This window comes from Aristolochia californica, unplaced genomic scaffold, assembly GCF_029961685.1.
Source record: "Aristolochia californica isolate CCGP_79_NKW_82.1479 unplaced genomic scaffold, dmAriCali1.0.hap1 SCAF_1, whole genome shotgun sequence".
Lineage (NCBI taxonomy): Eukaryota > Viridiplantae > Streptophyta > Magnoliopsida > Piperales > Aristolochiaceae > Aristolochia > Aristolochia californica.
Genome location: NW_027181770.1, coordinates 5655355 through 5670077, shown reverse-complemented (window position 1 = coordinate 5670077; position 14723 = coordinate 5655355). Strand labels below are relative to the sequence as shown.

General features: G+C 39.4%; 1 protein-coding gene across 1 annotated transcript; it reads right to left on the bottom strand.

The window, feature by feature from the left end:
- Window positions 1-250: 250 nt before the first annotated feature.
- LOC137957242 (uncharacterized) lies at window positions 251-14480 on the bottom strand. The gene is made up of 7 exons (XM_068804991.1): window positions 13967-14480; window positions 12384-12774; window positions 11937-12093; window positions 8993-9037; window positions 2614-2776; window positions 1851-2218; window positions 251-831 (listed from the first exon to the last, which is right to left on the bottom strand). Exons 1-7 carry the CDS (start codon window positions 14117-14119, stop codon window positions 513-515), a joined length of 1596 nt encoding a protein of 531 aa, XP_068661092.1. The 5' UTR covers window positions 14120-14480; the 3' UTR covers window positions 251-512.
- Between the last annotated feature and the right edge of the window lie 243 nt (window positions 14481-14723).

Here is a 14723-nt window from a genome sequence, read left to right as displayed (position 1 = left end):
GCGTTAATTTGATTTTATTATAAATTTGAGTTACCCAATTTAAATTTAATTATTTATTTAAAATATAATAATTCGTATTTTTAATAGTAAATTTTTTTTATTAATATTATTAAAAATATAATAAATTAGATGAAACAATATAACATTTTTTTACAGCGGAGGAAATTTAATAACTTGGTTTAAACAGAAGATATATATCAAGATCAGGTGGCAAAATTTGTAATTGAACATGATTGTTCAGTTTCCGATGTTCAGACTTCCACCAAGTGTACAAGTAATTAATTAACCTCTATATCAATTCATTTTCACTGATATTCATATATTTGTTGCGACGATACAGTTCTCCAATCAACAGTACCTTGTATATATCCTCAGAAGTGAAACTGCCCAGCTATTGCAGAAATTCATTGTCTGCCCTCTGAAAACAAAAATGACGAGCAGAAAGCATGTCAGTTGTCACTCCATGAAAATCGAAACCTGGAATGAAGCACTTCAACTGGGAGCCATGCTAATTAAACTCTCTTGTGCAGTCCAATTTGGAGATCAGAAGATATGGATATGAGTAATGGCAGGGATTGGTGCCACGCTGCCTTGAAAACCCGTTTTTGGTGAGCTTTTACTGATTGGGAGGGCTTAGAACCATTGTATCTGATATCAAAGATGTGAATCATTGGGTCTGCTGAGCCTGAACTGATGTATAAACCATCTGGAGACCATGCAGGATTTATCAGAGCAGACTGCGAGTCACTGCTTTCCTGCTTCCAACCAAATGAATGAATCTCCGTCTGCCTCAATCTGATATCATATAGCCGAAGCTGCTTTTCTGGGGTGCTGTAAAACAAAGATAAACAGCAAACATTTTTATAGATCAGTCATCACAGTTTCAAAGAAACAGGTGAAAGATTAACACCCATTAGCACTAATAACTGCAAAAAACATATTACTACAAAAGATCTGCTAATCCTACAGCAAATTGATGGATCAAATAGTTGTACTATGTTCCCTGCGTCTAAGGAACAGTATTTCTCATTTATGTGTACCGAAACTACTCTATCGAGTTGCTATAGAGAGTTTGGCCAAGCGTGCTTCCAGATCTGCAACCTACAACAGCTCTGAACACTGCATCTGCCTATTTCAAGGCTCTCAGTAAAACCAGCAAAGTGAAAACATGGATCATGGATCAAACATCAGACAGGTGAAAACAATAGATCATTCCTAAAGACAACTGAGACCCACACCCACCTAAGGCTGAAAATTAATGCTATCTTCACTCTATTTGCAGCAACTGATTTCAAGGATTAGGATCATAAATAAGAAAAGAGAAGGAAAAGTTTCAGGAAGGAGCAAACAAAATCACGCTGAATTCAACTTTCCTGACTGGCTTCCTTCTGAAAGTTTCACCTTCACTTTCTTTCTTCGTCCAATTCATTATGTGTGTTTAGTCTTGTAAACTAGTCATATTTCCTTTTACTATCAATACCCTGAGGCAATGAAGAATTTCCTAAGCAGCATACACTGCATTTAAGACAGTCTTAGTCATTTCATTTTCCAACTGAATAGAGACCAGCGCACTAGATGTTAAAACAGATTTCAGACTTTTGGTTGTACTGAGAACAAGTTCTAGTTCACCACTACCAAGCAATAGCAAACCATAATTACATCCTGGCATGATTGGTGTCAAGAAGATTAGGCAGTAACTGCAAATTCATTCTGGTCATCCAAATTGACCTTCAAAAGTGAGCAAGACCATGATGCAGTCCCAAAGTAAATAAAAAATTTACACACATGTATACCATGTTTGTACCATTCCTTCCAGAAAGGAAAATACAACAATAAGGAAGGCCACTTACGCTGATTGAAGCATGAAAAGGTTCAAATCAGAAGGATTAGGAAGAACGCTCATGCACTTGCTTTCAATTTGATGTCTGTAATCAGCTCTACCTGACAGTAGATCAAATCCAATAATCCTCTTGTCAGAGCCAGCAGACAACAAGATCTGCTTTTGATACATTCCAGCAACGCACATCACGGCAGAAGAATGTAAGTTTCTGTGCAATGTCTTTGGTTTCCATGAGTTCTCCTGTCCATCTTTCTCAGCCCAAAGAATCACAGCATGATCACTCCCACCAGTAGCAAAACACTCCCCCCAGGGCATGAAAATTATGCTGTTGATAATTCCCTTAATATGAGGTTTTTCCTCCAAGAAAGTAACCCTTTTCTGCAGAAGGAAAGTAACAAATAAGCAAATGTACTTTTCTGGTTTTGTTAGCTTAATTGATGACAGAAAATAGTGGACTATGTTGTTCACTCTCTTCACTTACGTTTGCCACCAATTATAATAATATTACATACAGATGACATCATTAGTCAAGAAAAGTAACGGCCATACAGTACCTATCCAATGAATTGTACTAGCGGGTTTATGGCCTGGAGCTGTGAACAGCAGCAGAGAATCCACTGCATAACGGTACACAGCTCCTCATAGCAATAGAGCTTCCAGCACCTATTGCAAGAACTGACATTTTTAGGTATTTGGTACTCCCTTCAACATTGTTACTCAGACTAGACCCAATAACAAGGATTTACAAGAAAATTAAACTGGAGACATTTTACCTGGCGTGAATTCAGGTTCAGCATTGAAATCTGGGAATCACCACCATCAGCAGTATATACACAAAATAAGCTATCTCCTTGTGGATGCCAGGTTATATCTTCAGGCCATCTTCGTTGCTTTGGAGAAACGGCATCCATAGTGCTAAGTAACGAGGCATTACTTCTGCAATTGTCAAACTTTTATCAAAGTATGCACTAAAATTCCCAAATACAAAAGGCTGGCTCACCCAACTTCAAAGTCCAGTTAAAGAGCAAAAACTATAAATTACCATATTCACAAGAAAGAAAAAACAGAAACTTATTCACTAGCAGTTCATAGTACAAGCATGTGCTGTACAGGAAACCACTGAAATAAAAGTTACCACATCACTCTCCCAGCCTGCTGTTGCTTGCCCATGGATCACCCTAGTTTTTTTTTTTTTTTTTTTTTTTTTACGAAAGTACGTATATTGATAAACAGGGAGGGGGGGGGGGGGGGGGGGGGGGGGGGGGGGGGGGGGGGAATACAAACCTAGCTTTGGGGGCCTGACTCCACAACAAAGTGGTGGAGAGACACACCCACCTTAGCCTGAGAGTCTGCCAGGAGATTAGCAGAGAGCAGAATGTGGTTCTATATACAGTTTAAACCAGAAAATAAATTACAAATTTCATTGAACACATCCCAATGGCGCCACGGGGGGTGACCATGGTTAGCACACTAAATGATGACTACTTTTGAATCACCTTCAATAAAATGGGGCCAGATAGGTGGCTAGAGAAGACCTTGAGCCTGTGCAAAAGACTAGAGAGTTCTACAGTGGTAGAATCTGAATTGCCGAGGTGACCTGCATATGAGAAGAGGAGATCTCCATTTCCATTGTGGATAACACCACCGAATCCTGTAGGACCCGGGCAGCCTAAAGCACTGCCATCACAGTTGAGTTTTGTATACCCAGGTGGAGAGGGGATCCATGTAGCCATAGTAGGGGGGCGAGAGGGCAGGGACATCCCAGCAATAGATTGCCCATTTCCTCTAAAGTTCGAGTCACTGAATTTTTTGAATTCTTTTTTGTTTAAGAGTCAGACAGAGACTTGACTAGAGATTTGCTCTGTCAAAACCTCAATAGGACAAGTTTTGAATTTGAATTTCCTTCTATTGCGCTCTTTCCAGAGAGCCCATATAATATGACCAATATTGCAAGATAGGATCATTTTCCTAATTTTGGGAGCTTTGTACTGACTAGGGAGAGGACAGTGTCAACAATGTTTCCAGAGGCACAAAATTGAAGGCCAATTTTGTTTAAAAGGGAAGTCCGGACTAGGTAGGCAAACTGACATGAAAGAAGGACATGTGTTGCTATTTCTGGGGTATTTATGCAAAAGGGGCAGTGAGGGTCTAAGACAGAGGTGCCCTGACGAATTAAAGCATCAGAGGTTAAGATTTTGTTTCTGCAGGCAGACCAAATGAAGAACTTAGCACGTGGAGGGGTGAGCAGATCCCAAGCATAAGCAACAGGGTGCTTAGGGTGGGCTGATGAGAGGTTGTTTAAGTATGTATAGGCAAAAGATATGGAGAAAGACCCCTTGGGACAGGGAGTCCAGATTAGAGTATCATTGGAGGTATTTGGTTGTCTGGTCGGAAGAGTGAGAAGGAGTTGGGATGCAAGGAGAGCTTCAATATCAGTGAGATGTCTTCTAAGATTTAGATTCCAGCCCCCATTTTCTGACCAGATATGAGTTACCTGAGAAGCCAAAGATTTCCGGAAAGCTATTTTTGAGGGGGGAATGGCCAACCCACCTGTCTTTCCAAAACTTTGATGTATTTCCATTTCCAATATAATATTTTGTAGCCATTTTGAATTTGGGGAGGAGCTGAGCTATTTTTCTCCAGGCGGGCGAGAGAGAGTGAATTCGCCCTCCTTCTGTCCACCAGCTAGAGGGGAGATTTGTCTTCTCCCTAACAAAAGCTCTCCAAATCAAATGATGATTCATATTAAATTTTCAAATCCATTTAAGCAGTAGAGCAGATTTTGTTGTGGATGTATCTCGGATACCCAATCCACCTAATACTTTTGGCTTGCAAACTTCCTCCCATCTAACCAGATGATATTTTTTTTTCACCGTTTAGACCTCCCCAGAGGAAACGTCTCTTTAGGAGCTCAATTCTATTTCTGATGGACATTAGGCAATGGATCATAGATAAATAATAGTTAGGGATTCCTTGTAAACATGATTTGATGACAGTTAACTTGCCTGCTTTTGAGAGAAATTTTCCCCGCCAGGTGGCAAGTCTCCCTTCCAAACGCTCAATGACAGGGTGCCAGGAAGCCTTAGAGGGGAGACGTGGGGTCAGAGGAAGCCCCAAATAGGTTCCAGAAGATGATTCCATGCGACAACCAAGGTAGCTGGCCATAGAGTTGAGAAGACCAGGCTCAATATTGTAACCAGATATAAAAGATTTCTCCCAATTGATTTTTTGTCCAGATGAGATTTCAAATAAGCTCAGCAAGGCACTTAAATTATGACTTTGATTGAGGGTGCCATCACAGAAAAGAATAGTGTCATCTGCATATTGGAGTAGGCTAATATCGAGAACAGGACAGGGCCTAGCCATCCAGATGTTTTAGCCAGACGGATCATTGAGACTAATTGTTCTCCAATGAGAGTAAACAAAAGTGGGGATAGGGGATCCCCCTGCCTGAGTCTCCTAGAGCCTTTGAAGTATCCACAAGGTTTGCCATTTATCATGACTGAATATGAGACGTTATAGATACAGCTTCTCATCTAGAATCTCCAATGAATGGGGAAACCCATGTTATTGAGGAGGTGGTCAACTAGTTTCTAATTAACTCTGTCAAAGGCTTTTTCAAAATCAAGTTTGATAACAACTCTTGGGTTATTCAATTTCTAGAAGGAGTGAAGGATTTCATGGGCGGCCATAGACGAGTCTAGAATATTTCGGCCAGCAATAAAACCACTCTGACTGGGGTTGATAATGTTAGGGAGAACGGACTTGAGGCGCTTGGCGAGGATAAGAGCTAGGATTTTGTAAGAGCTTGTGGTGAGGCTTATGGGTTTGTAACCTTTGGCATGAGCAGAACAAGATTTTTTTGAAATGAGGGCAATGAAGGAGGCTCCAATAGATTTTTAGGTGATACCTACTTGGTGAAAATTGTTAACAAAATTGTGCACATCGCTTCTGATAATGTCTCAGTATTGACGGTAGAATTTCCCATTGAAGCCATCTGGGCCTGGGGCCCTATCTCTAGGCATTTCGAGGACTACTGCATCAATTTCATTTGGGGAGAAAGATTTTTCTAGATGAGAAGCATCAGATTTAGAGATCTGACGGAAGTTGATCCGGTCTAGGACAGGGCGATTGAAATACTCCTCTGTGTAGAGACCTGAAAAAAAGTTAACAAACTCATTAGCAATAGAAACACTAGCTGTACATTCCTCTCCGTTGATAATGAGGGAGGATATACGGTTAGTTCTTTTTCTGCCGGATGCAATAGCGTGGAAAATTTTTGTATTTCCGTCCCCATCAGAGAGCCATCGGAATCTGGCGCGTTGTTTCCAGTGAGTAGTTTCACTGGTGAGGAATTTTGAGAGTTCATGAATAAGGTTGTTTCTGCAAATAATTTCAGGGGGAGAGAGAGTTCTTTGTTCTTCCAGGAGGTCTAGTTCTGAGAGTCGGAGACGGATGGAGGATTTTTTTTCCCAACATCAGTTGTAAGGGAGCAAACCCAAGGTCGTATGACTGATTTGAAGGATCACCCTAGGTTTCTAGTTAAAAAAAGAAATTTGAACATTTATGTTAGAAGTCAGGGGTATTTTAGTACTTTCATGTGAGAATAGTTTTGTAATATTGAAATCAAAGTGGCTCGGTTTAGTAGTTTAAAGTTGGTGTGGTTTAACTTGTAAATTCTGGATGCTTTAAAGTCTTTTACTCTTTGATATATGAGTCCTCTATTGTGGGCCATTTTTGTCAAGTTGTAAGATCATTAAGAGGATGAGGGTTGGCTATATCCCATTTGAGTAGGCTGCACCTTGCAGACCTAGTTGCTCCTTTCTTCTTCTTAATTCTCCTCTTTTCTCTTCAATCTCTCTTTCATCTATATATTTTAAAATTCAAAATTTTTGCCTAATCTATTTCAACTAGTACCTGAAAGAAGAAGAATTGTAGTTGCCTAAACCAATTCCTCATCAGCCATAGATGGCAGGGGCATATTTTTATTAGGAAAAAAACAAGTATGAACCTAAGTCCATCTAAGTTAAGTACACCTAATTTTTAACTAAGCCATCAAATTTAAATTAAATAACTTAAAACTTGATTTCTTCTTGTTTCAAATTTATTCTTTAACCCATGTGCTCACGATTGATGTTCGTCTCAGTTTTTTGTTATTTTTATCAAATTTTAATGATACAATAAAGATAATTGGCATATCTGTAAATAGTTTGGCATTTTTAAAGAAGAAAAAGGTGAGGGATGATATAATAAAGATAATTGCATTGTTGGTAATATATTGAATTAAATAGCATATCTGTAAATAGTGTGGCCTTTTTAAACAAGAAAAAGGTGAGCACAGATAAGGTTGGCTTGACTTCAGTCCAGCCTAGCCTGCTTTCCTTCTTTTTATAGGCACTGCAAGCTTGAGGGTCACTGTTAAATAAGATCCTAAGTTTCCACTGCAGCTAGAGATTTGTAATTTCCAAACTGTTCACCACTTTTTATTTTGATAATTGACACTAAACCACTAAAAATATTTATAAATATAAATTAAGATTGTACCATACCAGAGGTCAGCACTGAGTATAATGTGAATATAAATTAAGATTGCATCCTAATTTCTAAGATTCATTCCAAGCATTGTCATGATAAATCCAGTGGCTCACATGGGTTCGCCGAGTTCATTGACAAATGCAGTTAGATGTCCTAACTCAATGTCCTTCACCAGTTGGTCAATCCATGCCTATTCTTCAAGTTGATTAAATTTCTCTGTTTAGACTGGCTGAAAAGATTTGCCAGTCCAATCTCCAGGTAGACATGATCCATCCATTTTTTTGGAATGTTCATGGCCCATCCTCTTTGAATGTGGTTATATCTAGTTGGGCCTAACCCTTATTGCTTTGAGGTTGCTTGGTTACATGAGGAAAATTTTATGCAGCTGCTCCAAGTGGCACGGTCAAAGTTGCTTTGGTTGGGTCACCTTTGAGGATCTTTCCCACAAAACTCAAGCTTCTCAAGAAATAGATAAGACCTGGTCCAGGAAATTCCTTGGGTGCCTTAGATCACATTGTGGATGCCTCCTTGCTCAAAGTCGAAGTTTTTAATCTTCTGGAAGACCTTGCTCTCTCACCCAAGATAAGCTCTTGAAACAGCTCACTCTTCAAAAAGATTATGAGAAACTTTCAAGAAAGTAATTTTTCGGAAGCATCAGAGGCTGATTTCATTGGATGAAGAAGCACAATAAAAAGATATGATTCATCCACACCACTACCTCAGCTCACAAACAAGCAAACAACAATAACTATTTGTGTCTTGAGGGACAGCTTATTTTGGATGTTTCCCATACATGTTATTCTTTGAGCTCCTCCATAGGCCTCTATACTGATGATTTCCTACTATGCTGGAAGCTGAAAATCATGTCTTCAAACTACTTTATCAATGGTTGCCCTTGAAAAAATCCACATAAGAACAATCAAACCAGCCATCCACCAAATCGTTAAGCACCAGGCTTCAACAAATGTATAAAAATTACCCAATATTTAGGACCAGCACCCCAATCCAAGAACTTATATTAGAGCCAGTTTTGAGAGCCAAATGCTATTGCTACAAACTTCATTTGCATCACTTATATCTACTAACAAAGTCATGAATCTTTCAAATTTTCACCTTCTTCAGAGATTATCTTTGAGAATAGAAAAAGAGTAAATCCAATCAAAGGGTTTAGCTAAGCCTGGGCCCATAAACAGGATGAATGTCTAAGAGCCCACATGCTCTAATAGTGTGTGCCATGTCCTTTATCAGCAAGAATAAAGCAATATCATTTTGGAAAGTTCATATTATGGACAACTCACAAAATGGTTTCTGCATAGATGAATCTACAGAAATTAGCAGGTGCAGTTCCGACGAAGTTCAAGCCTCACCAAGGGATAAAAGGGTGTGCGCATGTGTAGTCATCATTCAAAAGAAAAGTTCCAAAGAAATATAAATCTCTCACAGTTATTCTTTCTTCTTACTTATTTATTGTCCAAAAGCTACTTATGCTAGAGAAGATAGATAAAATATAAAGGGAGAAATAAAAGGCAAAAGAACAAAGAAAAAATTTGTGTCAATCAAAGGGAATGCAATTTGGTACTTTAATAAAGAATTAAGATAGCTGAGAAGCATATGTACCCTCTTGCCTGTATTTGCCACAAGTTCACCATCCCATCCAGTGCACTGCAGAATAGGTTATAAAAAGCAACCCATCATTTAGTCTCAAAGGAGAAAAGACATTTAAAAAGAAAAAAGGCAAGCTTGATCAAGCTGTAAGCAACACGAATATGACTTCAATGTGAAAGAACATACTACAAAAAGAACAGTTTAAAATGGACAACACAGCAGGGTTCTAAGATTTACTTAGATATCCCAAATAAGTCATCATCTCATAACAGCCGCTCCCTACTATGTCATCTACACGAGTCCTCCCTTTCCTTTTTCTTTTTCTTTTCTTTTTTAAAAAAGCAAGCTTAGTAAAGTTTTTTTTTTTTTTGAATAACGGTGCATATATTGAAAACAAAGAAGGAAGATTACAAACCTAATGTCGGGGGCCTGACTCCACAACAAAGTGTTGGAGAGAGATGCCCGCCTTGGCCTGGGAATCTGCTAGGTGATTAGCAATCGTAGAATGTGATTCCACTTACAATTTAAAGGAGAAAATAAATTACATATCTCTTTGAACATATCCCAATGACGCCATGGGGGATGGCTGTGGTTTGCACACCAGTTGATGAATACTTTTGAGTCACCTTCAATACAAAGGGGACCAGAAAGGTTGCAAGAGAAGATTTTGAGCCCGTGTAAGAGACCCGAGAGCTCTGCTATAGTAGAATCTGAGATGCTGAGGGGCTGACATAGGAGAAGAAGAGATCACCCTTTTCATCATGGATGACACCATCGAGCCCTGCTGGGCCCGGGAAGCCAAGAGTAGTTCCATCAAAATTGAGTTTCAAGTATTGGGGGGGGGGGGGGGGGGGGGGGGGGGGCGGGAGGAGAAAAACTAAAAATTTGTACAAAGGAAAATAAACAGATGGTTTCAAAAAAGAGAAAACATACCAATTTACATCTAAAAACAAATCCTAATCAGGGAGGGGGAAAGAGTTGCCAACAACAAGGTGTTGTTGATGGGTCCCCGATGGGTGAGAGTGCTGACCAGCTGGTTGGCCTCCCATGGAATGTGAACCCCAGTGTTAGTCAATTGTGGGGCAATGTCATCAATCTCGTTAAGGAGCTCGTGGCAATGCCAAGCAGGATGGCACATACAGAAGTCCAGCTGATCAAAATAGTCAAATCGTCATCCACCACAAGAGGACTAGAGAAAGAGGCTCAAAAGAGATGCAACCAATAGAGAAGGGCTGCCAACTCAGCCTCGGCTGAATCACTAACACCAAAAGGAGGGAGGACATTCCAAGGTTGATCTCACCCACATTACCTCAAATGTCCACCTGGTTGCTGGCTGGGATTAGTTTACGCCTCAAACTACCATCAAAATTAAGCTTGAGTCAGCCCACATCAAGCCCTTTCCATAGATGTGCCCCGCCAAGCTTGGGGATAGAGTAATTGGCTACAACTCTCCAATTATCTCAAGTGATTGAATCCAACAGAAGAAAGAACACAAGGGGGACTTGTTGGCCCCAAAGAAATGAGACGATAGGTTTTTCTTTTATCACAGCTTCAATTGTATAGGATTTTTACACCAATTGTTATTTGGGAGTCACTACCTATGATGAAAGTGAGGCTCCAGAATTTTTTTTCAATTCTACAGCCATTAAGCAAAGCATGGGTCTTGGCTGTGAGAGAATCTGAAAGCCCAACAGGACCAGCATAAGTGGCATAGGTTGAAAAATATGCCACAAAGACAGCAGGGCTTGGGTTGCCATTAGCACTACAGGCAAAATTTATCTTTTAAGGATATGGAGGGAGGAGGGGAACCCAAGCAAGAACAATCTTAACCTTGGCTTTGTTGAGGGAGTCACAATCATCCAGTTTTCACAAATACAAGAACTGTTGGATTCAGCAAACTCCTTCCTGTTATAGAATCAAGATTGAGTATGACATACAATCATCTCCCCAATCTGACATGTAGTCTTCTGGAGCCCATGGAAGATCCTATTGTTCCTCTCAGTCCCAGTGCACCATGCAGCAATGCAAAAATGGTTTTCCAGATCATTTTACCCAAGAAGAAAGTTTTGATCATCAAGAAAGAGAACTATTCACTAAGAAGTGACCAAATAAGATGTCTACCCTCTGGAGTACTGACCATTGTAGTCTAATTTTTGCCTCAATATCACCCAGAATTATAAGGAGGGGGAACCCCTTATTTGTTTGCAAAATCTCTCCAATATGATGTTGTACATAGTCCTAATTGTATCACAGATTCTTTGGCTTGGCCAGAAATTTCCCTTCACGACCTTATTGAGGGCAACTTCTTTCCAATTGACGAAGGCTGATTGGTCCTAGCCTCCCTTGTACTGTTTTGTTTACTCCATTCTAGATGAAATTTCACCTTCAAAACACACAGGCCTGAACTCCTTGTGACATCCCTCCCGGAGATCGAAAGTCTGGATTTCAAAAATGCCATTCTGTCACAGTCAGCTCTTGATAAAGTTATCAATGGATGCAACAATTTGAAGTGGGTGAATCTCATTCACACAATCTGCAGAGAGGATGAAGATGAGAAGAAGTTTGGGACGAGGATATTGATGAATAGGGGATGCAAGGACATGAAACCAGAGATCTATGAGAAACTCAATGATCATAAGGAATTTAGACACTGAAGAGAGATAGTGTCAGTCTTTCCAGGTTTTATCTGGAGGGTCACCCTTGATGACATTCTTGTTTGAACTTTGTAAAACTTATACAACCTAAGAGCCATAAACAAAAAATATTATCCAAATAACCGTAAATAAAAAAAAATCAACTAGAGGTCATTACATAAAGTTAAGATTCCAATAGAGTGCCATATCATCATTCCAGAATTTGAGAGAGAAACAACAAGAGAAGAAGAGAGAGGTACACAAGGAACAAATGATAATTATATAATGATACTGTAAAGTTTTCCATGACTGAGCATGGATACCTTGTCACGAAAAGCTGATCATTAACTGGATTTAATACAAGGCTCCTCAACTTCCTCTTATGTTGACTATTGACGTGACAACCGGGTTGGAACTTGATAAAATGAGGTGTTGAGCTGCTGCGTAACAATGGCACCAAGTCCTTGTGTTCTTTCTGTTCTGAAAAACAAACAAAAACAATTACTCTACCTAAAACACTTTTGCTACCATCAGCAAGAAAACCATTCTTTTACTAAAAAATGAAAAATAGGGCAGTTTTTGGTGATTGATTCCATGACTTTCGTGTTTTCTAAAGATATTTATCTATCATAGAAGTATTAGAAGAATATAATTATTTATAAATCAGACAAGTTTTATTATTATGTAGTTTTCAAAATAAAAGAAAAAAGAAAAACATTGGCATTAGGTATAGAACAAGTCCATGAAGCAGTAGGTTTTAAAAGAATCACCAAGCTTCCTCTTAGGCCTTTGATGGGCTTCCACTTCCTCAATTTCTGGGATTGCAGAGGGTGCTTGACGTGACGTGTCCCCTCTACTTGATTGAGCAGGAAGTGCTGATATGGCAGCCCCCCTACCAGCCCCTATTGACGCTTTCAACGCATTCTCTGTCAATATTACAGGTTGTGAAATTTTTGGATTTGCTGCAGGAATAACAAGTTGAGGCCTTGATGAAGTTCTTTGGCTGTGAGAATGAGAAGCTTCATCTACATTTGAGGGAACTGTAGAGCTTGGCTCCACCCTACCATTTCCATTGCCATTACTCGCAATCTTTTTACCCTGGGATCTTACACGAGACAGCTGGGATTCTAAACCTTGTAAACGCTTCACCGATTCTTCCAGCTGTATGCATTTCCAAACAATATAAATTGGCTATTGACTTAGAGTAATTGATTAAATGATGAAAATCAGACAATTCAAAAACAAGAAAAAGGAAATGATGAAAATGAGTGAAGAGTACAAGTATAACCATAATTAATTCTATATCTGGCTATTATACACATCAATATTATTTCCACAAAATTTCTAAACATAAGCTCTTCGTTGATGTGATTATAAGTCTATCAAGAAGGAAAAAAATGCATATGTACATTACATCAACTGAGAAGTTTGTATAAAGGCAGTACACAACTGAAAAGTTGCACATTGCTTGCATTAAAAGGTGAACAAACTATGAAGAAATCTCTACCAGTCATTCTATGACCAACATCAGATGACTCCTTCATGTGACTTTAAATCAAAATAGAAGGCATTTGATTGAACAGCCTCTTGTAGATTATTCCCAGCCTATCTGTCTTAGATATAATATGCATTTTCACATGTCTTCTCTTTTTGCACTCCTCCCATGTTGCTACTTTGCATATCTTTTTATCAACACATGTTCTTGGTATTCAAATGAATATAAAACTGGCTAACAAAAAGAAAATAAACAGAGAGAAAATGAACCCCACATCATCGTTACTCATGTAAAAAATAACAATGACAGGAACGTTCTGGGCTTTATTGAAAGCAAGCTTAAGCTTTCTACTTTCATCAGTTTTCATCAGTAACCAGAGGAGTCACAAGTTCACACAGTGAATGACCGTGAGCGTTCTCATTGAAAGTGGATAAAGGCCAAAAAGGGATTTTTTTTCTCCCATTAGGCCTGAAATTTATTTATAACCATAGCGAAATAATCTTGTTTTGAGCCGAAAAAAAATATCAGTACAAAAAGTTAATGGCAATTGACAGCTCCAATTATAATGTATGAATAGGGAAAGTAGTATTTATTTGTTCTGCAACCAGTTCAAAACATTCAAACGTGAACAGTACCAAGATGTTCTTATAACCTCATCCAATAGGAACAATACAAAATACAAATTTAGTAGTATCACTTTGTTGGATTCATCATAAAAAAAACTTTGCCCACACCATGTGGACCGGCAGTATCAAGTTCTTGGATTATATTCCTATATTAGAGGATAAAAACAGAACAAAACAAACGAAACCACATTAAATGCAACGACAGGATATAGGGGAAAATATGGAAAACTACCTGAGATTGGTAATACGATACCCTCTTCTTGAGATGCTCGACTTCTTTGGTTCTGTGTTCTATCAATGCAACAAGTGCCTCTTCACGTTCCCCACTCTCCTCCTCGTCATCCTCGATGGTCTCCACTTTGGGCCTCTTCTGAGTCGGATTCATCGTTTTTCGTATTGGTTCCAATCTCAGAGACGAGAGGGCCAACTTAGGATTAAAACTAGCCAATGATATAGCCAGAAGGTAGTGGAGGATTCATCAACTCTAATGTAATTCAGACGAATACTCGTGCGAGATGGTTTCAATTCAAAGCCGGTCAGGCGGCGCAAAAAGGAGACGGCGAGAGATTTATAGATTTATATAGATTTATACATATATGTAGGCTATTCGTTTATATAAATAAAAAAAAAAGTGAATGACCCCAAGGAGATGTGTTTGGCGCGCAAGTAAATCGAAGTACGAAGCTTTGGCTTCCCTGAATCTGTGCTTTTGCTGAATCAGGCATGGGGCGGGCCGGACTGCAGTATTTTCTGTGTCTGGAGACTGGAATCCAGAGTCCGGACCTTCCGGCAAATGCTGAGTTGACAAGTTTAACCCGACTCTCGGTAAGGTTCTAGGGGGAGCCAAACGCTCGACAACACGGTTCAGTAGGGGGAGCCAACCGCTCGACAACACGGTTCAGTAACTTCAGTTTCCAAAGTCAGCCCGACTCATCCTGGTTCGACTGAGCCAGTCGAAAACCCGAAAATCGAAATTCTTTCTCGACCAA

Coding starts and splice junctions, on each gene's coding strand:
- LOC137957242 (XM_068804991.1), bottom strand. CDS start 14,119: ATGAATCCGACTCAGAAGAGGCCCAAAGTGGAGACCATCGAGGATGAC. Junction 9,038..11,936: donor GATCAGCTTTTCGTGACAAG/GTATCCATGCTC, acceptor CCTATTCTGCAG/TGCACTGGATGGGATGGTGA. Junction 2,219..2,613: donor TGAACCTGAATTCACGCCAG/GTAAAATGTCTC, acceptor TTCCTTCTGCAG/AAAAGGGTTACTTTCTTGGA.